The 27484-nt window shown below is 47.4% G+C and overlaps 1 protein-coding gene across 1 annotated transcript in view; it reads left to right on the top strand.

The window, feature by feature from the left end:
* LOC142577952 (carboxypeptidase inhibitor-like) overlaps window positions 1-27484 on the top strand; it is a 77893-nt gene that overhangs the window by 13164 nt on the left and 37245 nt on the right. The window contains exon 2 of the mRNA XM_075687387.1: window positions 4696-4815. Coding sequence (XP_075543502.1) covers window positions 4696-4815 — 120 coding nt within the window. The remainder of the gene's footprint in view (window positions 1-4695; window positions 4816-27484) is intronic.

Here is a 27484-nt window from a genome sequence, read left to right as displayed (position 1 = left end):
GGTCATTACATTGTCGCTAATCAAGCTTCGTATTTTGGCTCCCGTCACGCCATCAGTGTTATGAAGTCGTTACATAATTGTTTCTGACACCATTTTTGTGATACCATCGTTGTCATTTTACGGTCCTGTTTCCTACTTCGTCATCAGATTCTCGTCACACCGTCGCCATCACACCGTTGTCGTCTTAGAGTGGCTGTCATAAAGCCGTCGTCCTGCTCTCGTAGCCATCTCATTGCTCTGATACCGTTGTCATGCCATAGCCATCATTGCGTCGTCCTCACACAGTCAGTCGTCGTAATACATTAGTTATCATACGTCGATCTGATGCCATCGTGGTCATTCTCTCTTGGTCACTTGAACTTCGCCTACCCGCCGTGGTTGCTCAGTGGCTATGGTGTTGGGCTGCTGAGCAGGAGGTCGCGGGATCGAATCCCGGCCACGGCGGCCGCATTTCGATGGGGGCGAAATGCGAAAACACCCGTGTGCTTACATTCAGGTGCACGTTAAAGAACCCCAGGTGGTCAAAATTTCCGGAGTCCTCCACTACGGCGTGCCTCATAATCAGAAAGAGGTTTTGGCACGTAAAACCCCAAATATTAAATTAATTAACTTCACCGCCTGTCTGTCGCGATGCCGTTAGCGTTACCCAGTCGTCGTCACAAGGAGGTCGTTATACAATCGTCTTCAGACATTGCCGTCATAATGCCTTCGGTGTTCCATCGACGTCACTTTTTTTAGCCATTCTGTCGCAATCAAGCTGGTCTTCCAAGTGATCATGCTTCAGTTGTACGGCCATATTTATCATTGTGTTGTCATCAGACAGTCGTGATCATGCACTCGTGATCCTATTGTCATCGTCATGCTGTCGTGCGCGTTCCATCGATGCCATTCCAGCTTCGTTGTGCCGTTTTGATCAGCCATGGTCCTCACGCTATGCAGTGTTCTTTTTACAGTCGTCGTCACGCCATCGTGGTCAAAGACTCGTCGCTGGCTTGTTATCATGAGGTAGTCATCATACCACCATGTTGATTTCCCAATCGTCATCTCGTCTCACCATGCCGCAATCGGCATACCGCCTTCGTCATTCTATGGATGTTATTGCCTCTGTCATTTCATCGTTGCCACTGTGCCGTGTTAATCAAGACGCCGACATGCCTTCTCGTCCATTTAAGACGTTAGTTGTCGAACTATCGTCGTGGCGCTGTAGCGGTCATACCATTGTTGTCATCCTGCCTTCGTTTTCTGACTCTCGTCATGTCGTTGTCGGCGCGTCATCGTCCACATGCAATCATCTACCTCAAATGGTCATCATGAATTTCGCGTGACTCCTTCGTCCTTATAACAGCGCAAATACTTCGTAATCGTCATCTCAATGTCTGCATGCCGTCGATGTCCTGCGGCCTTGGACTTCATGAAGAACCTCACGGCGACACCGACGGCAGAAATACGCCTATAGTGTCCATGAAATTGCTATCTTAATAATAACGGATAAGTAACCGAAACACTTGAACTGTAGACAAGAATTCGATGATGGACGGCTGTGTTAGCAGCTATTATTGCGCTTTCACGATTACTTGTTTGTATGCGCACAAGCTCCCTATATACTTAGACTCGTGAATGATAGTTTTGGCACAGTCTGCTTCTTCGCCGTGGCTAAAGTATGACATTTGTTGGTGGAGCTTCTGCGTTCATGCTACGGACGCGCCCGCCTAGCCATCAGCATAGCCGAAGCGTGAAGACAAAATATACGTCGCCCAAGACAATGAAAGTAGGCTCATGGAACTAAGATTGCCCACTAAGCACGAACTCTCACGTGGCAACCGCCCAAGAAGCCATCTATTTTCCGTGAATCGCGTAGGACTATCTCCGACAGCAGAATTGAGAAATATGACATCATTGCCAATTAACACTTCACGTCGGCGCCTGTCGCCAGCCGCTGCCGCCACCCACATGCTTGCTTCTCGGCATATGGAGCCACTTGTGGGTGACAGACGATTGGCATGCATCCTACAACTATCCGCTATGTTATCCCCGTGGAGAAATGAGCCACGTCTAAAGCCAATTTTCATACCGCGTAGTCAAACTGCGAGGCTTTATTGTACACACGTTTTGTCTACAGCAAGGCGAGCGACTTAGTAACAGCGGCGAATACCTTGCATGAACGCAGTGGAGAACCCAGCCAACGACTTTCGGCTCACCGTCATGTGACCACGAGCCCTCTCTGCCGCGTCAACCGTATACTGGCCCAGCGCGTGGCTGGTGCGATAGCCCTTGTCTGAAAATCAGAAAGCAGCACTCGATAGATTAGCGGTTAATTGCTATTCGAAAAAATGCTGAAAGTACCCTCCCGCTGACGGAGACGCTGCAAGAATGATCATGACGACGTAGCAGTGACACAATTTTGAAGAAAAATATTCACCGACGATTACGATACTCCCTAATGCGAAATTTGAGCGCAGCTCTTCACATCTTTTCAACTCGCGAAGTACTGGCTGGCGCGGAAAATCTGCCTCGCTTGGCAAGTTGCTAATAAGGCGAATCGCTACGTGATTGCCTCGTTGATTTGGAGATCGCGAGAATGAGCGGGTGGGTGACGCGAGGGCGCGATGCGCAGCAGTCGCCGCTGACAGACCTCCCAAAGGACGCGCGCTACTCTAGTGCCATCTCAGTCATCGTCGCCACTCTACGCTTTTCTTCTCACGCTTTCGCAATATCCTGCACCGCTTTCCTCCTCTCGTCTTTCATCCTCAACTGCGCTCCGCGTTCGCTTTCATCGTTCGCTGTGCTTGTTCGCCTCGGTTGCGCCACCACCGACGCTCGCGGCAGGAGCAGGCGCTGAGGAGCTGCGCTATACTAAACACCAAAGAAAGAAAGCCTAACGGCATGACTTAGCAAGAGCATGAATATTCGACGCAGCCATGATCTGAAGCCGCGAGCTAACTGCAATGCAAGAGCAACATCCGCAGACCCCGGCGTGCTTCTCGACAGTGAAACCATCATGGCTTTAGTAAACACATGAGTCGACTACTTTATCTTTATTGAATCCCCCACCACCTAGTTGCAGAGAGGTAAGACTGCATGGGACGGCCCTCAGATCCCGAAAGCTGGAGGTACACCCTTCACCCCGACGATTTATTGCACCCTTCACTATAACGCTTAAGACATTGCGGGAGACGCGGTGTATATAAGGCATAACACGAGTTCTTGATGTTAAAATTTATGATGCATGTTTCTGTTTTTACCTTTTTTTCATTTCACATGTAACGTACCAGCAATGCTTCGCCCTAAGTCAACGGCATTTGTTCTGCCATTTTGTGATGGACAGCTTTATTCAGCAAATACACTCACGAGCGCGTTAGAAGAGCTAGCAAACATGTCGTTTTGATCCCACGTTATGCAAGCTTTCAAAAATCCCTTCTAAACTAGCATGTGCTATAAAGACGTAAACTTCTTCTGCGCAGCATGCAGGATCAATTGCTCTTGCGTGTTGTCATACTGACGTACGACCTTCTTATAATAGCTGCCTGACAGTTGGGAATCATGATGACTCTCATTTGGACTATACGAAACTGCATTCATTGTATGATGGTGTTTAATTTTTTTTGAAATATGTGAAGGCAAACGTGTGCTTCAACTTCACAGTTTTCGCTGGTTCCGCTTATTATTTTAGGCACTACATCATGGCCGCTTTGAAGTATAGAGGATGTGCTCGTCGCAGAGAAAGCTGTCATAAACCTCGAAACGCGTCCAATGGGCTTGTGCTTTCCTGCCCCGAGTTCGTAAACGCCGCGCTGCATTTTTGTAACTTCGCAATACACAACATATTGAAGTTTATTCAGCAAAGAAAACATTCAAAACAAACATAGTACCCTAGATTTTATATTTTCTAATGGTGCTTGTTATATTGTGCCCCTTCAGGCACACTGAAAAGCTACGAGAGCAAAGATGTAAACTTTACTCTAATAAATGTTACGAGTATAGTGGTTGTATGGCCAATTCGGAGCCCTAGAATTCTTGGATACATGTAATGATGATAATTATTTCAATTATGTTACGCGTAAGTTTAAACTTGATAAGTGATTTAAGAGACAGCTGGTTGATGAGTTCATGTCGAGCGCTGTAAATTATAAACGAATATAAAACAAGGGTACTCCAGATTAGAGAAACATTACAAAATTTGGATTATAGCAAAAGCTGTTCTCGGGAATACGTCTGCAGCATTGTAAATAACGATTTCCCAGAGCTGTAGGTGTGCTGTATTTGTTATAGATTGTAAAGCAACTTAGAATAGCTTTCCTACAATTGTTTTGTTGCTTTCTGCGCATATCTGTTAAAAAAAACTTTTTTTGCAGGAAGGACTTAGGGATGTTTTTGTCAGCCGTATAATATTAACAGGTGTAAACGACAACCTTGCGCAATTGATGGAAACGATCTATGCTATGTAATATTTAAATAATGCGTAGAGGGGATCTTTAAGGTGGAAAGTGCTCACTCCTAAGCTGTGCATTAGCATCTCGCCCAGTAATGTAGTGGCCTGAAGAGAGAATAATTTATAATAATAAGGAAAAGAATGCGGCTGGATATTTCCTGTTCAGGAAAATCCCTGTTCAGGCACTGTGCGATCCCCCTTAAAATTGCACAGTAAATTTACAGGATTCTTTTGAGTAACCCTTTCTGTAAATAAAATATTTGCAGCTCAGAAACCTTCAGTGTGTGACGAAAAAGGTTATGGGTGCGTGTATCACACAAATTGCCCGAAGAAGCTTTATCTACCCTATGCTGGTTGCTCTGGCTTTAAGTCCTGCTGCAAAATAGGTAAGAACCGTGAATAATGTTCTATTTACTAGAATTACGACTAGATGCATATTATGTCTGGTAGACTCTAAACGGTAAATGACAACACGCATCATTTACAATTCATTAGTAAAAATCGAATTTGTAGTGAATATTGCACACTCAATGATATTGACAAGTCTACTTCTCGATCTTTCTCGGGAGACTGCCGTTAACTGGCTAACAAATGTTAAACGTCATCGCTCTGCGCAGGACGCGCCTGACGTATCGGAAGTTTCTCGAGTATTATCGATGGTTCTATCCGCTATCTGTTGGCAAGGCACCTTGTGTGATCTGATTGTATGCGCGACGCCAATTCTATAGTACTTGCTGGGGCACACGTGGGCACCAGCGATTACTCTTGAACCTTCGATGACTCCTGTATCCACGAGCTTGACCCACAGAATCAGATTTCGGCAATCGCCGACTGTGTTCGGTGCTGACCTTGTGGTTTTAGTGGAGCCACTTTTTCTGGGCGCAGAACCTGCGGTATTACCTTAGCTAGGAATTATTTTAGGGAGGAATTCTGTGTTGAACCGGGGCTGTCATTCTGAAATATTGACTATTGATTTCGACGGAAACGAGGAGAGCGGTAATGCATAACTGTATAAGCTATTATATATTTTGCTGTAGCTGCGCTAAAGATTTTATTACTGGTGCGGTAATATTGGGGGGTGTCAGAATTCCCTAACCGTGTCACTGGTTACGAACTTGAATTGGGCATGTGGGCTGTTAGGAATGTAAGATCGCATTTGCCGGGCTCTGCTAAATTTTGCACGGCAGTTAAGAATGTTTGAGATCAATAGTACATTTTGTACCAAATTCAATGTGATCACAACTAGTGCACAAAAATTTAAGGGCGCTATTTATAGAAGCAAGCATTCATGCAACGATTGATGGACTGGAGATTGATCGGTGTTTAACATTGAAATATAGGTTACGGGATGAATGGATTACAGAACGAACTACTGTAAGCAATGATACGCGTAAATGCAAAAACGCCCGCGTAACATGCATTTGGAGCAGGGTAAAAACCCCAGGTGCTCTAAATCATTGTGGAGTCCCCCACTGCAGCGCGCCTCGTAATCATATACTGGATTTGTCACGTGGAACCCCAGAATTTAGCTTTAATTTTTGTACACTTCAGTGAGCTTGAGGTTCCCATAATAAACCTAAACTCCTGGCGAGACTGAAGAACCGGGGTTTCTCTTGTGCCGCTAAAGTGTGGAATACAGCCAGACAAATTTTAATAGTGCCGTTTGCGGTGCTTAAGAGCGGCCTTCAAGGACAATTCCAGCCACCTCGTAAATTCTGGCACATCTTGATGTATTGCCTGACATATGGCAGACTCGGCTAAGCCATTTGCCACGGGATGGACCACGGATAGAACTTGATTATTAGGCCATGATCGCGATGCTTTTTTGTCTGTTTTACGCTTCCAATTACCGAACCACCGTCGCGTATAACAGTCATTGTGTTCTTGAGAACATATACTTCCAATAGGAAAGTTACAATATTCGTAGGCTCTCTCTCCCGGCACGTGGAACAACCATTACTGTACATTCAACTATAGCTAAAAGGAAAGCACGCGTCTTTGGACTTCTTCCAGTTTTTCGTTAATTTCGCGAAAGTCAGTGCGCTCTACTTCGTGATGTGAACTGGAGTAAAGTATGAATCTAAGTATGGCGCGTGTTGGCTGCCTAAATTTTACTTGGTTTGTTCTTTTCTTTTGGGGGGGGAGGGGACATGACATGAACAAACGCACTGACTTGTTTTTTTCTGACTTCCGAGCCACGTTGATCTTATAGCAAGCTTTTGGCATGCCTGCCACAATTTGCCATGTCTTCCAGACATTGAATGAGGGATGCATAATATGCGATCAACGGCACGGATGCGGCCCGCAAGCAGCCTTTAACGGCACGTGGCAAATTTTAGACTTGTATGCTATGATGGTACTGCAATCAGAGCATCAGAGTAATCAGAGCCATATGATTATAAAAATTATATTCTTGGCGTCAAACACGATCCACGGCATGAATGGCTGGTGGCGTGAGGCATAATGAAACAAATCGGGTGTTGAAGCGTACGTACACGTTCTTGTATAATTACATAAGAAAAGCGAAGTACCATTAAACAAATTCGCCACGTTACCAACACCGTGACAGCTATAATATTGCAGCGTCCATATACGAATCAAAGTTATCTGCTTTCCTATCCCGTTTAACTGAATATTCGGGTATGGTAACGCACGTGAGCCTATGCTTTTGTTTAGCGTGTCCGCCTTAATTCCTAACCTTGACTAATTGCCACGCGTCTGAAGCAATGTGCGAACCACAGCAATGGTTTTCACAAGGTCCTCCCAAATGCTATGCTGCACTTCATTACGACAGTTTAAGGTGCTAGTAAAAAATGACCAAGTATTGCAGGTGAATCTATTGATGCAAACGCGTCAAATGGCCCATTGAGCGAAAAAGTCGGCGACGTCTGTAGCAGCAGGGAAACGGGTCATAGATTCCCATTAGCTCTGCCTCACCTAACAAGCGCGATTCGACGGATTTCCAACTGCCTTCGACGCCGTGGCACAAGTGTGCCTCGACGGAGCAGAGCGGGCAAAAGAGGAACCTGCTGGCTCAGTAGCGCGCCGAGTGTTGCGTTCAATTGGACATTCGCAAATCATAAGAAGCACTTAGGTGTCCCCCGGTTTTTTTACATCCTGTTTGCCCAGTTGATACCAGCCTACTTAAACTCTGAAATGGGAATCAAATATTTTTTTATAATTTCTAGCATTCCAAATTTCATATTTAACGGTAAAATTTATGCCCATGAAAACATCTTCAGGAAACGTGGATCTCTTAGCGGATTACAGTGGCGCTACATGTCATTGCAAGATAACGCACAAAGCGACGACTAGTCTCGTGACGCTTTCTTGGTGACGCCAGTAGACAGCGACTATGAGATTCCGGTAAGCTGCAGTCAGATCCATTGCTGTTTGAAGTTACAAAGAAGTCGGCAAAAGCATCGGCCGCTTTTTTTTTTTTCATAAGAAACCCGGCAGAACAAATAACAAAAAAGATAATAAATATTAAAAAATTTGTTTTTTCAAACCGTCGTCTCTCGTCGGAAGCACCGTTTTCTTGGCTGACTCTGAAAAAGCTCTGCCTTCAACCTTGATGCATGACGTGAAATTGAAAGATCTGTCGGGTACAGCACAGAATCGTACCAGACTGCGTTTTCGCAAAGTTAAGGCGTCAAATAGTTCGCTAAGACGTGTCACGCCTGGGTCTCTGAGGGGCCTGTTTAAGGCCGCCGCTGGTTTTTAGACATGCAGCCCTTGCTATACTACATAGCTTAAAAAACTTATAAATTTCCTAAAGTTTTCGTAAAGGTTTCCTGAAAATTTCTAAAGCAGGCATCGCTGTCATATGCTTCGCAACTGATTCCGCCATTTCGTGTAATTATGCAGATGGTACTGAAGTGAACAGATTATTCTGTACAGACCCAGTCGCATATATTTGGCGCTAATAATCAGCGCCCATCGGATGGAAAGCTTAGAGCGGAGCAGTGAAAAAACCAATAATGCTAACCTTCCATGAATTTCCTTAGTATCGCAACAAGTTCGTTATCCGACGGTTAATAGGCTGCGGCAGACACGGTTGCAAGGAGACGAGGGCGTGTTCAGTCATTGGCTGCACAAAGATCGTTGGGTTGCATTTGATGTTCCGCCCTATTTACCACCTCATGCAATATTTATGCACCGTTCTATAAGACAGCGTTATATGGGCTTGTTCTTACTTTTACTGCGGTCTATATTCGTGACTATGAACAGGCTCTTTGGACACAAATGTGTATACTTGTATTTTCGTATCCTATTCTTCATATCCTCATGATCATTACTAATGTGCCTCCTTTTCTTCTTTCTCTGCTGCCTAAGCAGAGTAACATGCTAGACAATATTACTTCAGGCCAATCCCTCAGCGTTTCTTGAATGAATTCTCCCCTCTTTATGCACATATACAGTGCATCCATCAAAATGTGGCAATTATTGCGAATATCATTGTCTGCCTACTTCAGCCGTTTCGAGCCGTTTTATCTATCTATCTATCTATCTATCTATCTATCTATCTATCTATCTATCTATCTATCTATCTATCTATCTATCTATCTATCTATCTAGCTACCTAGTTCGGCGTAAGATCCGATATATATATATATATATATATATATATTAGAAAGGAGGTTTATTGGGGTTTGTAGCGACCGCCGGTTCTGCGAGGCACCGAGCACAGTCCCCGAGCTCGAGCCTCTCTTGCGCGCTTGATGCTGCCGATGCTGCTGACTGCGCGCACGTTCGTCATCTTCCTTACAATGGCCCCGCGGAAATAAAGGAGCCATCCTGGCGACTTAGTGTTCTGGAACGACGGTGGAATTGTGATACGGCTTGAGACGCTGAACGTGAACGACTTCGCGGTTACGACGTCGCATGTCGGACGGCGGCGTTAGCGGCTCAACCAGGTAATTAACGGGTGATGTTCTCTCGAGAACGCAGTTTGGACCGTCGTACTTAGGAAGGAATTTTGAAGCGAGCCCAGGCGTGCGGTGTGGCACTAACAACCAGACGAGAGCGCCCGGGAGAAATGTGGGAGTCGAGTTCTGGACATCGTGAACGGCTTTTTGGTGGTTCTGGTCGTCCGAGGTGAATCGGCGGGCAAGCAGGCGACATTCCTCTGCTTGTCTGGCGGCTTCCGAGATCGGCAGGCATTCGGATGGGCCCGGCCGGTAGGGCAGAATGGTGTCGATGGTGTGTGAATGATGACGGCCGTAAAGAAGGTAAAAGGGCGAGAATCCGGTAGTGGCCTGAGTCGCGGTGTCGTAGGCGTAGGTGACAAACGGAAGAACGAGGTTCCAATTAGAGTTTTCAGGTGAGACAAACATGGCGAGCATGTCACCAAGAATTCGATTAAAGCGTTCCGTGGTACCGTTAGTCTGTGAGTGATAAGCAGTGCATTTACGATGAACAATAGCGCATTCAGCAAGCAGTTGTTCGATGACTTCAGATAAGAAGGCGCGGCCTCTATCGCTTAAAAGTTCGCGTGGGCCTCCATGACGAAGGAGAAACCGGCGAAGTAGGAAACTGGCGACCTCCTGCGCTGTAGCATTTGGTAGAGCAGCAGTCTCCGAATAACGGATTAAGTGGTCTACCGCAACGATTATCCACCTGTTACCGGCAGGAGCCAACGGAAGGGGCCCGTATAGATCTATGCCCACGCGATCAAAGGGTCGGGTTGGGCATTGTAAAGGCTGGAGTTCACCGGCGGAGTTGTGCGGTGGCGCTTTCCGGCGTTGGCACTCATGACAAGAGCGGACGAATTTTCGAACGAAACTATACATTCCCCGCCAGTAATAGCGGTGTCGAAGTCTTTCGTAGGTCTTGAAGACTCCCGCATGGCCACACTGAGGGTCGACGTGGAACGAGAAGCAGAGCTCTGATCTCAAGACTCTCGGAATGACGAGTAACCAGGTGCGTCCCTCTGGAGCATAGTTGCGTCGATATAGTAGCTGGTCGCGAATCGCAAAATGAGGCACTTGGCGCCTAAGCGTACGTGACGCTGGAACTTTCGACGTATCTGAGAGGAGGTCGAGCAGAGATGCAATCCAGGGATCATTACGCTGTGCAGCAGCGATAGTGTCAACGTCCAGAGAGGATAATGTGCACTCGCCAGGGCAGTCTTGACTGGCCTTAGGAAGCGGTGATCGGGATAGCGCGTCAGCGTCGGAGTACTTTCGCCCGGAACGGTACACCATGCGGATGTCGTATTCTTGGATTCGCAATGCCCTGCGATCAAGGCGGCCCGATGTATCTTTGAGCTTCGACAGCCAACATAGTGCGTGGTGGTCGGTCACTACGTCAAAAGATCGGCCGGATAAATATCGGCGAATCTTGCGAAGCGCCCACACAATGGCCAAACACTCCTTTCCTGTAACGCTGTCATTGGTTTCCGCCTTGGTTAACGCGCGACTCGCGTATGCGACGACGTATTCTGGGTGGCCAGGTTGACGCTGTGCCAACACAGCGTCAAGGCCAACACCGCTTGCATCGGTATGAATTTCGGTTGGCGCTTGTGGATCAAAATGGCGGAGAATGGGTGGCGTCGTGAGAAGACGGCGCAAGGTTGTGAAGGCGTCGTCATACTCTGGAGACCATGATGAGAGATCTCTAGCGCCACCAAGGAGCTGCGTGAGAGGCGATATAATTGACGCAAAGTTTCGAACGAATCGCCGGAAGTAAGAGCAGAGGCCGATAAAACTGCGTAGCTCTTCATAGTAGTAGGTTTTGGAAACACAGTAACAGCACGTAGCTTCTCGGGATCCGTGCGAATGGCCTCCTTTGACACGACATGGCCTAAAATTGTTAGCTGACGAACAGCAAATCGACACTTCTTGAAGTTAAGTTGCAACGCGGCGTTGGTAAAGCAAGTGAGTACGTGCTGGAGGCGGAGCAGGTGTGTTGGGAAATCAGGGGCGAACACCACAATGTCGTCAAGATAGCAAAGACAAATTTTCCATTTGAGGCCACGCAGAATATTATCCATGATTCTTTCGAACGCAGCAGGTGCGTTGCAAAGTCCGAAAGGCAGGACGGTGAATTCATACAAGCCGTCTGGTGTAACAAAGGCAGTTTTCGGGCGGTCAGCCTCTGCCATCGGAACCTGACAGTAGCCTGACCGCAAATCCAGCGAAGAAAAGAACTCGGCTCCCTGCAAACAGTCCAGAGCATCATCGATGCGTGGTAATGAGTAGACGTCCTTCAGCGTAATTTGTTCAACCGTCGAAAGTCAACACAGAATCGGATGGAACCGTTTTTCTTTGTGACGAGGACCACGGGAGAGGACCACGGGCTTTGGGAAGGTTGAATGACGCTTCGACGCGGCATGTCATCGACCTGGTCTGCAATGGCGCGACGTTCCGTAGCGGACACGCGATATGGTCGTTGTGACAGGGGTGAGTGAGTGCCAGTGTCGATGTAATGCTTGACTGTCGATGCACGGCCAAGAGAGGTTTGCGCAACGTCGAAAGAAAGGCGGAAGTGCTGAAGGATTGCGACAAGTTGAGAAAGCTGCGAAGGCGTTAGATCTTCGGCGATGAATGGGCTGAACACACCAGTCCATGTTGAGTCGGGTACGGAGAGGGCACTCGGTTCATGGGCGGCAGTAGAAGACACTTCGTCGAGGAAGGAGACAATTCGTGTTGAATCGACCGACTCGACGTAACCAAGGCATTCGCGGCGGAGCAGTGATAGCGGCGATGAAAGATGATTGTAAATGGGCATCGTGCTCACACCGGCGGCAAGGTCAAGAGGTGCAAAGGGCAAAGGAAGCGCTTTTCGGGTAACAAAGTGATGAGAGGGCATGAAGAAGACCGTCCCATCGTATATGGTACTACAGAAGACTGGTACGAATGCTGAAGAGCACGGGGGGATACAGGTGTCTTCTTTCACGACAATTTTAGCGGCAGGATGAGCATCGACCGAGGCCAGGTCACCAAGGTGGAAAAGTTCAATCTCAGCCCGAGCGCAATTGATAATGGCATTGTGGCGTGAGAGAAAATCCCATCCTAGAATAACGGCGTGGGAGCATGATGAAAGAACTATGAATTCAATTGTGCACAAAACGTCCTCTATGATCCCACGGGCAGTACAAGCAGCGGTAGGGCGAATGGGTTGAGCACTCGCCGTTCGCAGCGGCGATCCAGACAAAGACGTCGTCATTTTACTAAGCGAACGGCAGAACCTGACATCCATACCTGAAATAGCGACACCGGTATCGACTAAGGCGACTGTAGCGACGTCTTCGATAAACACATTTGCAGGTAAAGGAGGAGGACTTCGGCATGTCGACACTTGCGTAGTTCTTGCCTCAGGAACTGCGTCGTCTAGTTTCCCTCTTCGTTAGAGACGGGTCGTCGACGCATAGGGGAAAGCGATCGACGACGTGGCGAGGGTGACCGGAGGCGTTCGAAGCGAGGACGGCGATCACTCTGGGAGCGAGCTGGTGAAGGGTCGAAGGGTTCGTAAGGCACATTTGCATCAGGCGGCACATAGGGCGCTCGGCGATCGTCATCGAACACCTGCGATCGGCGGTGGCAGAACCTTGCGACATGACCGGGATACCTACATGCGAAGCATATAGGGCGATTGTCCGGCGTACCCCACGGGTTAGCGACGGCAGTGGTGGTCCAGGGGACGGGAGGGGGAGGGCGGTGCAGAGGCTGCTTTCATCGCCACCCGTCCCTTGCGCTGGCACCGTTCGCCAGCGGGAGCCTCCCATCTTCAGCGGAACCGACGACAACGACGTCGAAGAGTGGCTGTCGTCCTACGAACGGGTCAGCGTTCACAACAAATGGAATGACTCGAACAAGCTGGCTTACGTATCATTATACCCCGCACCTACACCACTTATAAAGGAGGTTTATTGTGGTTCGTAGCGACCGCCGGTTCTACGATGCACCGAGCACTGTCCCCCAGCTCGAGCCTCTGCTGCGCGCTTGATGCTGCCGATGCTGCTGACTGCGCGCACGTTCGTCATCTTCCTTACAATATATATATATATTGGCCTCTAGCTCCAGCAATGGAAAAGCTGGCGCCACAGTCGGCGTTACGTGCTATTAGGGAACACGTGGACATAGCGGCCGCGTCGGCTGCTTCGGGAGCGCCGAAGCGAGATGAAAACAAGAGTTTAAATTCCCTCGTACGCTGCGGTCCTCATTTAGTGGCGAGATTTTACCGCTTCGAGTGTCTCCTTTACAACGCTTGAAAGCACTACAATAGGTAGTGGCTGCCTTTGAAGGCGCGCAACGTGGTAGGCTACTGCTCGGTGCCCCAGTGCCGGACGTACGCAACGGAGCCCGGTGTCAGCCTTATTCACACGTAGCCGCAGGACAAGAAGCTGCGTGAAGCTTGGCTCGCGAAACATAAAACCGGCAAACAACCATCTGCAACAACTCGGGTATGCAGCAAGGACAGACGCGAGGTAGATTTCTGCTACGGCGCCGGGTATGCGATGTTCGATGTTCGAGACACTCGCCCGAGTCCGCTGCCCGACTAATGTCATGACGGTTTGGTCTATGAGCTTGTCGATGCTATAGATACTGGCAGGTTCACTGGAGTGGAAAGGGAACGGTAAGAAGCACATTAAAGAAAAGGCATGGCATGTGGTCATGTTTGTGTTATGAATTAATGCACTGGATTACAAAGACGAAGCAGCGGGAAATCGCACGCTGAGAACACCGATAAACATACAGTGCGATGCAACTGGAGAAATAATATTTAAACGTCCGAAAATTTAGCAGAAAAAAAAAAGATTGAATCGTTGCGACGGTACATCACAGCCCTCGTTAGGCGTCGAAGTCTCTACAATGAAAATAATTTTTAACAGCTCTGATAGCACCCACGCAACAATGGTTGTTTGTATACTGTCAAATGCTCATATTCTGCGGCTTAAAGCGAATGGCACAGTGCTAAAGCGCGCACGCGGCGAAAGCGAAACAGTGCGCGGGTAAGCATGCAGACGCGCAGTCGGTCGCTGCGAATCTGTGCGATCGCTGCACTGAAGTTTCATTCTATTACACTCCATTTAGTTATACAAACACTATAAGAACATATTTCACATAGTTTGCTATCAGCGTTTACCTACCTTTCACGCAAGAAGCCAGTTCGCGAGACTCCATCGCGGCGACCGCGCGCAGTGGCGTTCACTGTACGTATTCGCTAGAGAGATGATGTCTGTAAACGATTCTGTGCTTTGTTTGCCCAAGATTATTATTTAGACAGTAAAAAAACTTCTCTCGTTTCGAAAGTACTTACAGGAATGTCCGGGAGAGGTCGCGCGCGGTGTTTTCAGTGAGCGCTGACAGTAAAACCTATGAGGAGCGCGCCGCGTGATCCCTCATACTACGCCAGCGAGGCGCTTTCGATAGATGGCGACTCCATAACTCCTCGCCACCAACATATATATATATATATATATATATATATATATATATATATATATATATATATATATATAATCTTACGCCAATCCAGTGTCCCACGTTATCTACCCTCTTGAACCATTGGTTACGCGCTCCTGGTCGTGATGCCGCCGCGGTCGTTCAATAGTCGTCATTCCAAGTTTGTGATACTTCACTCACTTCAAGCTGTCGTCGTCACGCCTTCTAGACCGACCCAGCGACCGAAGTCGATTAATAGCTTGGTCCACAAGGCATGTCTCGTAGTTCTGATGGCGTCATAGCTGTTGCACCGCTGTCATTTCATCATTTAGAGCGCCGCTCTTAGGCGCCCGTCCCAGCGTTGAGCGTTGGCGTCCCTCAGCATCGTACCTCATAACCAAGCAAACGAGCATACGAAAATGTGAGAGAGAGAAGGAGATTCTTGAATATGGGAAGGAAAGGTTGGGGTAAAGTGCAGCGCAGTAATGTGAAAGCGAACGCAGTGCGCAGTGGGAGATGAATGAAGAGAGCGCGACGATAAAAATGGAAGCTACAACGAAAACTTCAGATGGAAAGCGGGGAAAGAATGCAGGGGAGACGGCCTGTGCATGCATTGTGTTACTAGTGGCCACGGCATCCGCAGGCGCATCTTATCTGCGCTTCCGAGAGTTGGCCAGGGTGGCGTGAGGTAGGGAGGGCTACGCTCGGTCCGCCGCATCAGCTGCTGAGATAAGTCTGCACTGACAGAGTGTGTGACGGGTGTCACTGTTCCTGCAAGGGGTGATGGCGAGTGGCTACGAATAAGGCTCGAGACGCTGCCTTGGGTGTTGTCGCTGGTGACGCTGCTGCAAGATTTCTCCTGGACGAAGGGCCTCTATCGTCGTTGGTAGAACTAAAGCGTGAGAACAAAAGAGTAGTGCCGCGATAGGCGGGCTTTGCGGCGACGATGGGTAAGAAATGGCGCCAGAGTACCGCATGTCGTCTTTATAGAAACAAAGGACTGCATGAGCGGATGTCTGTCTGCAGCGGCTGCTGTAATTCTCGCCCACACGTCACCCACGCACTGCTTCTCGCGATCTCCTGATTAGCGAGGCAGTAACACCACGCTGCGCTCCGTTTGCAATGTGCCGCACGAGTGAGACTGGCTACGCCAGCTACGCTACTCACATCGTTCTCCTCCTATTATGAACCTTGTACATTTATAATTAAAATACAAAATATTGACAAGCAAAATGGAAATAGTATAGAAATGCACTCAAATTTCGCGTTAGGGACTATCGTTATTGTCGGTGAATTTTTTCGTCTCACACACGTCATGCCGTCGTCATCACACCATGGTCGTTGCACAGTCGTCGACATGCCATAGTTATCACACTTTGGTTTTATCTTTGTCATATCTTCTCTATCGTCATCCAGTTGAGCGCCGTCGTCGTCATACTATTTTCGCGAATTCATCATAGTCAATTGTTCTTCGTGATTGTATTGTAATCATACTCTCATTTCATCGTGATTATGCCACCCTTGTCAAATCATCGTCGTCAGACAGTCGCTATCGTGCCTCCATTGTTGGACCATCCTAGTAATACCGGTGCAGTTCTGCCATCATCGTCACTGCTGCTTCCTCATCCAAATCTCTTCATGCCGTAGTAGCAATGCAGGTTTCATAACGTACTCATCATCACGCTATATTCGCTGTACACCCATCATGATCCCTTTGTCCTCATGCTGTTGTCATGCTATGGTTATCGCTGCATAATCATCATGTATTCGTTGTTAACCGTCGTCGGGATGCCGCCCTGGTCGCTCCATCGTCATCATCGTAACGTCGACGTCCCACTCTAATCGTGCCGTCGTCGGCATACCGTTGTTGTCGTGTTATTGCTGACTTCAGTATCCACATGCCGTAATCGTCGAAACACCTTCGTTGAGGCATCGACGCTATTACTTGTTCACCATTCCTTCGTAATCAGACGGCCGCAATTCAGTCGTGATTATGCCACAATTGTCTTGCCGTTATCTTCATTGCATTATCGTCACATACACAATATCTTTGAATATCACATGGATAACCCTTTTGCATTCATCGTGAAGGTAAGAAAGCACTTTAAAGATTGCATGCATTCGAACGGACTTTGTTTAGTTGTGCTGCCGTGCCCTGGGCTGTTGTGTGAACTAATCGTTGACATAGTGGATCTCGTCAAATTATTGCTACTAGCTGGAGATATCGAAACAAACGCGGGTCCTGATACACCCGAAATTTCGCGGCAACTACAACAAATTCTGAAGGATTTAAAAGAAATTAAGGAACAGCGTTTAACCGCAATAGACAAGAAACTGGAGCAGCTTACAACCCTAGACAAAAAGATTTCGTCTTGCGCGGAGAAGGTAACTAAACTAGAGAAAGTCGTTTCAACGCAGGAACTAAAACTAGACGACCTTGAACACCACTCCAGACGATCAAATCTAATTGTGTATGGTGTGCCACAAGAGGAAAAGGAAAATGAAGACACATTACAGCTTACAGTAAATGAAAAAATTATCAAAAATGTCCTGAAACTCGAAGCTGTAAATATCGAACGTATTCATAGATTAGGCAGGCCGGATACCACTAAAACAAGACCAATAATTTTTAAACTTCTCGACATTAGAAACAAAACTAAAATCTTGAGAAACTGTTTCAAGCTAAAGGGGTCAAGTTTTTCGATCTCCGAAGATTTTTCGCCTCGCGTACGAGACTTAAGAAGGAAGTTATGGAATTCTGCCAAACCAAGGACGGAATCCGCAGATAAAATTAATCTAATTTATGACAAACTGCGAATCAATGGCGAAATGTTCTACTGGGACAAAGAAAATAATAATGTAGCTCCTTTGAAACCAGGTTCCGTCAATCCTGATCCAAAAAACCAGCAACACGGCCCTCGAAGCCTACGTTCACGCCGAACTTCATATCCGACTTATCCTTCTTGAACATAAATGCCCGTAGCATATTAAAAAAACGAATTTCCTTGAAGCCTTGACTCTTGCATATGAACCTGATTTTCTAACACTAACAGAAACCTGGCTAACAGCTGATATTAAAGATGTTGAGATAGTCCCTACCAACTACGCTATCATCCGGAAAGACGGGACAACACGAGGAGGTGGCGTGGCCATTCTAGTAAAGAAATAATTCGCGTTTTTAGTGTTACCGGATGTTGCGGGCGTTGAGGCTATCTTTTGTAAACTGCGCTTCGCATCATATACTGTTGTCGTAGGCTGCGTCTATCGCAGTCCTTCCGGCCTCGACAATGTGCGCCGATTACATGAATATGCTGAGCAATATGCATCAGGGTCCAGATTAGAAATCGAAGGTGATTTTAACGTTCCTGAAGTGAATTGGCAAACAATGCAGCATCATTCACCCTGTGCGGATGGGTTACTTGACTTTTTGTTATCGTTCAACCTTACACAAATTGTAACTGAACCTACACGTGTACAGGGATCCAGCTGTTCCATACTAGATTTAATATTCCTCAGCAATCACTTCATAAATGACGAAGCCAGATTAAGCTTACTAGATGGTATTTCGGATCACAAAATTACCCATTGGACAATACCCCTTCATGGCAGCGTTACCCCTCAGCAAATCATCGCTTACCCCGACTATAGTAACGCTAACGACACTAGTATACTTGATTAACTGATTAATGTATACCACACGTTTTTGCAATTTTCCCGTAACAGCGCTACAGACATCGATACATTGTGGCTCGCATTTTCCGTCATTATATCTCATTGTATAACCAAATACATACCAACTAGAAAAAGGAAACTTACTAGGCGTAATCCATGGATAACGCGTGACGTTATACATGCGAAACGTAAAGTAAACCGAATGCGAAATTTGCTGAAAACTAACCTATTAAAATTTACGCGTGAAAATCTCAGCGCAGTTATCCAACTTATGAAATCAACAATTAAGACAGCCAAACAGTTCTACTTCACTAATACACTCGCAAACTTTTTGAAAACTGCTCCCACAAAGTTCTGGAGCTACATTAACCAAAAGAATCGTAACGACAACGAAGCCTGAAATGAAGATAACAGGAACTCTGCTAACTTGCTTAACGACTATTTCTGCTCCGGTTTCACTGTGGACAACGGCACACTACCACAAGCAGGCTTCTCTAGAAATAAGCCACTAGAGCCACTCACACCAACCGAAACAGGCGTACTTAACCTACTGCTTAACTTAGACCCAAAGAAATCACCAGGGCCTGATGATATTCCAAACGCATTCTTTCGCAGATACGCTGAGTGGACGGCCAAGTACTTCTTAATAATTTTTAACAAATCAATCTCCTCAGGTACCCTCCCTAAGGATTGGAAAACAGCTAAAGTGAAACCAATTCATAAATCGGGAAGTAAAACAGAACCCGCTAACTACAGACGAATCTCACTAACATGCACTGTTTGTAAACTACTAGAACACATCATCTTAAAGCACATAACCAAACACCTTGAACAGGAAGAAATACTAACGGTTTGTCAGCATGGTTTTCGCAAAGGAGTTTCCACAGTCACACAACTAATTGAGCTTGTCCACGATGTATCGTTAAGTATTGACCAACAGAAATAAATCGACCCAATCTTTCTAGATTTTTCAAAAGCTTTCGACCGCGTAACACATAAGAAATTAATTTATAAACTCAAACTTACCTTGGGAAAGGGCCCTATTCTGAACTGGATCAAAGACTACCTTACTAACCGCACTCAGTTTGTAGAAGTTAACCAGCAATATTCCATGAAATCTAGCGTAAGATCCGGAGTTGCACAAGGAAGGGTTCTGGCCCCAGTTTTATTTCTCGTATACATTAATGATCTGCCTTCTAATATTCCAGTCAATGTTAGACTTTTTGCTGACGATTGTGCTCTGTATCAGGTAACCAATTCTCATAATGACCAAGTGGCCTTGAACGACGCTTTGTCACTTGTGTAGAAATCGTGTAACCAATGACAAATGACTTTATATATTAAAAAATCAGCTATTTTATCAATTACTAGAAAAAAGGTCGCATCAGAATTTAACTACAGTATAAATAACGCCACACTTAACAAACTGAAGGAGTACAAGTACCTTGGCTTAACATTAACACAAGATTTCAGATGGGAGCGCCATGTTAACAATGTTACCTCGACCGCACAAGAAAAATTGTTTTTCCTGAACAGACGTCTTAGACTAGCGCCCCCAAACACAAAACTACTAGCATATAACACAGTTGTCAGATCTGTACTAGAGTATGCTAACGTTGTTTGGTTTCCTTTCACCAAAGAACTCATTAACAAACTTGAAGCAATTCAAAGGAAGGCACTAAGATATATTTACAACAAACATAGGTTAACAGACTCACCCACAGAATTGCTAAAACAGGCCGGTATACTGACCTTACAAAAACGAGCCAAGCTTGCACGATTAAAATTTATGCATCAACTGATTCATAATGAATTGAAAATATACAGTTCCACATACTTATCTTTAGCACGAACACGACTCACCCGACATAAACATTCACTATCATTAAACGAACACCCATTTCATACGGAAAGCCATAAGCATTCGTTTTTCCCTTTAATGACACGTGAATGGAATAAGGAGGAGGAAGTAAACTTTATTGCCCTAGAAAGAGTAATTCAGCGGTCGGGCCGGATGTCTCCATCTTCTATTGGTTGATGCCGATCTCCGGCCTGCATGGTTGGCGCCCCTATTCCAGGGCACCACTGAGCGTGGCTGCTCGTCGGGCATGATCCACCAGCCTCCGTTGGAGGCTAGGGTCGCCGCTGGAGAGCACGCTCTCCCACTGCTCCGCACTCGGATTTTTTATTTTGTGGAATGCCTTATTCGTATTGCACCCCCATGTGATGTGATAAAGTGTGGGTATTGCGCCACACCACGGGCATGTGTCCCTGTATTGACCTGGGAACATTTTGTATAGTTTATGTAAATTTGGGAAAGTTCCTGTCTGCAGCTTTCGCCAGTAAACTACCTGTTCTTGAGTGAGTGTATTGTGAGGCGGGGGATATTTGATCCTCGTCCCTCTATGGTAATTTAGTATGTCAGAGTACGTTGGCATCACTGTCATGAAGTCCTCAGGATCTCTGTTTAGGTCCACTCAGTTTCTATGCTCGCGAGCGATCCTATCTACCCTTTGGTTGCCCTCAATCTCAGTGTGCCCCGGTACCCAAAAGATGGTGTGTCTAATGCGTTTATTCTGTTGGCCAGCGCGGAGGAAGATTTGGAGCGCTTTTAGACCGATTCTGCCGTTAATGTAGTTTCGGCATGCTTCCTTGGAGTCTGTCAGAATTATTTGTGCGGTAGCCCTCCACAGCTGCTAGAGCAACAGCCATTTCCTCTCCCTCGGTTATCGTAGAATCTCGTGCCGACGCGCAAGCGATTTCCCTATAGTCCGAGCCTATTACTGCCACGACGACTCTTTGTTCTTTTTACCTTCGTTCTCGAGGATGTACCGCGGCGTCCGTGTATACCGTGTTCGCCTTGGTTGCTAGGTATTTTTCTACATACTTTGCCGTAGCGTTCCGCCTGGCTGTGTGTAACTTCGGGTCCATGTTTCTTGGCAGGGGCCCTACTTTGATGGTACTGCGATACTCATCGGGTAGGTTTGCCGTTCTTTTTTCTTCCCTTTCAATTTCTTTGTGCCCCAGTTTATTTAGGAGCTTTCTGCCCGTGGTAGTCTGCTGGAGTCTGAGTAGCTGCGACCCTAATTGCGCTTCTTTGAGCTCCTCGAACGTGTTGTGGAGTCCGAGGGCCAGCAGCTTCTCTGTCGAGGTGTTGGCCGGCAGGTGAAGCGCTGTTTTGAACGCTTTCCTTATGATGGCGTCGGCCTGGTCCCGTTCGCCTTTGTTTGTGTTGTAATATGGGAGGGCGTACGTAATCCGGCTGATTATGAGGCTCTTAACCAACTTGACTGTATCTTCCTCCTTCATGCCACTTCTTTTTTGCGAGACACGGGTGATCATACGTGCCACCTGTGCCGTCGCTTGCTTGAGTAGGTTTATGGTGTGTGTGCAGCGTTGATTGCTCTGCACCCACATTCCCAGAATCCTGAAGGCTTCTTTTTCTGGTATTTTTTGTCCTTCTAGGGTGACGCTGATTTGTCCTTCCGAGCGTTTTCCTCTTCTGACTCGCAGGAGCTCTGACTTCTCCGTCGAGCAGGCGAGGCCTCTTTCCCTAACGCATTCTTCCACGCATGTTGCTGCGGCTTGTAGTCGTTCTTCTTTTTGGCTGAGCGAGCCTTGGTTAGTCCAGATGGTGATATCGTCGGCATAAATGGCGTGATGTATGCCGTCGATCTCTTCCAGCTTCCGGGCTATCCCAATCATTGCAATGTTGAAAAGGATCGGTGAGATCACGGATCCCTGCGGGGTTCCTTTGTTAGGCGTGTGGAACTCTTCTGTCCGCAGGTCTCCTAACCCCACCGTGGCTGTTCTGTTTGATAGGAACGCTGTCACGTAGCCGTGGATTCTTCGTCCGCTATTGAGATCGTCCAGCCCCTTGAGGATGGCGCGTGGCTGACGTTGTCGAATGCTGCTTTGACATCGAGTGCCATTATTATGTTTTCTCGGTTGTAGGGGATGTTGCTTAGAACCCCCTCTTTAATTTGTAGTAGGACGTCTTGGGTTGATAATTTGGTGCGAAAGCCGAACATACTGTGGGGATACAGATCTTCATCTTCCATGTATTGTTGTAGCCTCCTTGTCACGATTCGCTTGTACAACTTGCCAAGGCACGAAGTGAGTGATAGCGGCCGTAGGTTTTCTACTAGTAGCTTTTTCCCTGGCTTGGGGATCATAACTACTTCCGCATGTTTCCATTCCTCTGGCAGTGTCCCCGCTTCCCAATGTGCGTTGAGGAAGCTCGTCAGCTGTGTGACCGCCTCATCACTTAGGTTGCGGATTAATGCGTTCCTAATCTTGTCCGCACCTGCTGCTGTGTTCCGGGTCGTTGCCTTAACTGCTGAGAAAACTTCCTCCCTGGTGATGGGTCTGTCAAGGTCGGGGTTTTCTTCGCCTCGGTATATCTCCGTGTACGCTTCGGGTTTATCTTGCCCGTAGCACTTTACACGGACTTTTTCCAATAGTTCTTCTTCTGTCCCTTCAAATTGGTGTACTAGTCTTTGGATGGCCTTGTTACTTTCTGACTTGGTCTTGGTTGGGTCCATTAGAGCCTTGAGGATACGCCAGGTCTTTGCGGTGCTGAGGGTTCTATTCAGCGAGTCGCTAAACTTTTGCCAACTTTGTCGTGTGAGTTGGGCTGCGTATTCCTCTGCGTCCTTGGTAACCTCTGCTATCTTCTTCTTTAGCTTCTTATTTAGTCGTTGTTTCTTCCACCTTTTTGTTAATCCACGCCTTGCCTCCCATAGCCTGAGGAGTCGCGAGTCCACCTCCGGTGTTTGCTCTGACCTTTCGACCTCCTGGGTGTATTGTTGCTGTATTTCCTTAAGTTGTTTGCACCATTCCTCTATGGAGGTTATCGCCCCCTCCATGTGCTTGCATTCTTTGCGAAAAGCGTTCCAGTCCGTTATTTTGGCTGTCCCTATCTTGCGCTTGATGTTCTCTGCTGACACTTGCGTTCTTATAATATAATGGTGGCTACCCAGGTTCTCCAGCAGGTTCTTCCACGTAGCTTGCCTAGCTCCCCTGACGTATGTCAGGTCTGGGCATGTGTCGCGACTAACGCTGTTGCCTAGGCGCGTTGGATGGTTTGCGTCCGTTAAAAGGGTGCAGTTTGTGATTTCTGCTGCGTCGCTAACTTGCGTTTCCTTCTTAGTGTCTTTTTGATATCCCCAGCTCTGCCCCCTGGCATTAAAGTCACCCATTATAAGCAGGGTGTTGCATTTCGCTAGCTTGCTGGCTCCTATGAAAAGTTTCTGAAAATCCCCGTCATTTTGTCGTGGTGGACTGTATAAGTTTATGATAAAAGTGCTTTCTTGTTTTCCCTTTTTCTTTGGAATTATCTCTGTCACGATGTGTTCTATCCGCGTGTCCGGAATTTCATCGTGTGCTATGACGACTAGTTGTTTGCTAATTAAGGTGGCCGTGCGATCTTTTTCTTGGCACGTGTATCCCTTGAGTGTCGGCACGGTGTTTGTCTCCTGCAGCGCGATTATGTCAGGAGGACTTAACTGTGAATTTATGAATTGCTGCAGCGGGCCTTGCTTCTTGCGGTAGCCTCTGCAGTTCCACTGCCATATATCTAATGTGTTGTGTCTAGCCATGTTGGTTTATCGTTGGTTGTTCTTATACTTTGGTTTTCGGTGCCGAATCTTTTTTCGTGATAGAGTCTATCTCTAGCCTCATTTGTTATCTTTTGGGTATTTTGATTTTTTATGTAGTTGCGAAAGCTTTGGTCTTGCATTGCGATCTTTTGTTGCATCAAATTCATTTGCTCCTGCATTTTTTGCATAAAGGATTGCATTTGCATTTCTATGGTTCCCTTTTCCGGCTGCTGTGGCTGTTGCTCCATAGCTGGAGGTGGAGTCTGCTGTCGCGGCAGGCTACCCACCCTTTGCTCTCACAGTTCCCTGATTAGTTCTTTGATTCTCTCCCCTAGTTCTTCTGTTTTCTTCCTACTCTGCTCTAGTTCTCGCCTTAGAGCCTTGTTTTCTTCCCTTAGTTGTTTAAGTTCATTGTCATTATTGTTATTGTCCGAGTGCGGAAACAGTGATTTGGGAGGGCCTGCGCCCCAGCTTACCTTAACTCCGCCCTTCTTTTGTTGTTGTTGTGGTTTTGGCTGCTGTTTCCACTGCCCTTTGGCTGCGGGTGGTGGCCCCAGAGGTGGGAAGGAGCTGTCCCTGGACTGGCTCCGGTCCCGGCTCCGCGTTTGGCTGCGACCCCGGCTCCGTGAGCGGCTCTGCTCTCCTTCCGAGCTCAGCCATCTGGGACGGCGCCAACGGCGCCAACGGCTCCGGCTCCGCCCTCGGCTTTTCTGCGAGGCTCGTCCTCGCAGCTCGTCGATGTTCTTGAGGCGCATCCGGCCGTCCCGGGTACCGGCGGCGTGTTCGCCTCCACATACCAGGCACTTTGGTTGGCACTGATGTCCTTCAACTGGGTTGTGTGCTGCGCACTGCCTGCAGGTTCTCGCTCCCGGCGTTGGGCAGACGTCCGAGCGGTGTCCTTGCGTTCCGCATACGTAGCAAAACTGTCTGGTTGGTCTGTAGGGGTATGTCTTGTATTCTACTGCGCTGAAGATGACCCACTTTGGAATAATGGGGACGTCGAAGTTGATTAGCGCCGTCTCCGACTTGCCCAGCATCCTTGCCGCCAGGATCTCCACCCCTTGAGTACGTAGTCGCAGCTTGGATTCCAGTAATAATAATTATGAGGTTTTACGTGCCAAAACCACTTTCTAATTATGAGGCACGCCGTAGTGGGGGGCTCCGGAAATTTCGACCTCCTGGGGTTCTTTAACGTGCACCTAAATCTAAGCACACGGGTGTTTTCGCATTTCGCCCCCATCGAAATGCGGCCGCCGTGGCCGGGATTCGATCCCGCGACCTCGTGCTCAGCAGCCCAACACCATAGCCACTGAGCAACCACTGCGGGTGATTCCAGTACTTCAGATGGTAATCCTATCGGCAGCCCGTGAATTACCGCCCACTTTACGTCCCCAGGCATGGCCACGTAAGCGCTTACTTCGTAATTGATGCCGCTGTATGGGAGGTACTTGATCTTCCTGATGACGTCCGCTACTTCTTCGTTGGAAGCACTTGCGATGACGATGTTGGACCCTAGTCGTAGCCTGACCAGAAGGTCTTCTTTCTTGAATTTCATCCCGCAGGCCTCTATGATGGCTTTCGTTGCATGATATGGTTTCATGTCCTTGATTTTCAGCCCCCCTCTGGGCCGGATGATGATCTTCGCGTCGTCCGTCGGTAGTGGTGGCCGCCTCTGCCTCGGCTGCCGCGGCGCTCCCACCTTTTGTTGTTATTGCTGCAGCGCTCCCGTCACGCCGTCTTGCGTGACCCCGCTGCCAGCTGTGGCTGCCGGCGTCATCTTGTTTATTGTTCTCCGTGGCTTGGGATCCTCTCGTTTTCAAAATGACGTCGCTCTCTGTAGCGCGCTTGAGATTCTTCTTCTGGCGCCTGGAATGGTAGATTTGCCAGTTTATTTCCCCGTCTTGCTGCCGGCTCGCCTCGCCCGTGGCGTCCTGCTTCATGAGGTCCTCTTCTGCGGCTCCGATGCCCGCTTCCTCCGTGCTCGAGTGCGTGGTGGCGGGCGCCTCCTCCATATCTTGGAATTCTGCCGGGTTTTGGGCTGTCCCGGCCATAAAATTGCTTGTCACAGGGTTGGTAGCGCCCCGGGGATCCATTTCGGTCGATGCCTTGTCGCTCCGACCTACTTTGTGCCCGGCCGGGTGTCGGGTGTGGCTAAGCCTAACGCGAGACAGCTCCCCGGCCACGTCGGAGATCTTCGAAGTCCGATAAGAAGTCCAAAAATGGGCCTACCGGCTCGAAGGTGGTATCCTCGTGGTCCTGACGATCAGCTGCGTTGATGTTGCCAAAACATTTGGTAGCCTAATAAAATTGTCCTGTCGAAAACTTCGAAAATTTGCTGAGCCCATGCGACGTGCGTCCGCTCGCTTCGACTTGAATGGAATAAGCTGGACCCTAGTATTACAGACAGCCCATCGTTAACTACTTTTTTGACCTTAGCCGAAAATGAATTGCGTGCTTCACAATTATGACGTACCTGTGTCACCATTTATTTTAGCGCCATTTATTTCATTAGATTGTGTACATAATCACAATTTCTTTAACGGCACCTTAAACGTATCTTACTTCACTTTTATAACTTGTATTACTTGCCATTACTGAGTACTATTGTTTATTTATGCAAATTGTTTAGTTCTTTTCCTCTTGTAATTATTGCTTACCACCATTGACATTTGACAGACTACCTCATTACCCCTTGTTACTCTTAAATTTATTGCTATGTATTATTGTGCAATTTATGCCTACCATCTTGTTCACCTTTGTAAATTTTTTACCTTTTGATTGCCTGTTTTTTTCGTAACATTATTACAGTCTATAACGTTACTTTTCTGCCTACTACATTGTCTGCCTCTGCTAACTGCATGTCTAATATGTGTAATCTTATTATTGCGCTAATTATTATTGTTACACTGCAAGATAACTATGTATGCCCTTCCAGTTATGATCCCTGATAGGATAGAAAGTATGAATAAATAAATAAATAAAATATCTTGCATACTCTGTCATACGATTGCCGTCATGCCGTCTTGGTCGTGATCAGTGGCGTAGCAACGGGGAGGTCGGGGGGCCATGGGGCCTCGGGTGAGGTGGGGGTGGGGGCGTCATATGTGTGAAGACCCCCCTCTTCCCGCCGGCTTGGCTGGGCGTAAATGATAAAGAATACTCCGGTAACCAGCACTACGAGCTCACGTACCAGATGCGTAGTGTCGCAGAATTGTCGGTTGCAGCTTTATCAATACCCTACGTAATAATTGCACAAATGTGAGAGCTGAGATAATTTATTTCGCCAAGTGGTCGCTAAAGTGCTCGCCTTAGGGGAATGTTTCATGTGCGGTGCGCTCGCGTGGTGCGCTCATGTCCCACCATGGATGGTTTTTGTGTCGTCAGTAAGTAAACAG

Source organism: Dermacentor variabilis, chromosome 4 (genome assembly GCF_050947875.1).
Source record: "Dermacentor variabilis isolate Ectoservices chromosome 4, ASM5094787v1, whole genome shotgun sequence".
Classification (NCBI taxonomy): domain Eukaryota; kingdom Metazoa; phylum Arthropoda; class Arachnida; order Ixodida; family Ixodidae; genus Dermacentor; species Dermacentor variabilis.
This window is presented reverse-complemented; position numbering and strand designations above follow the sequence as displayed.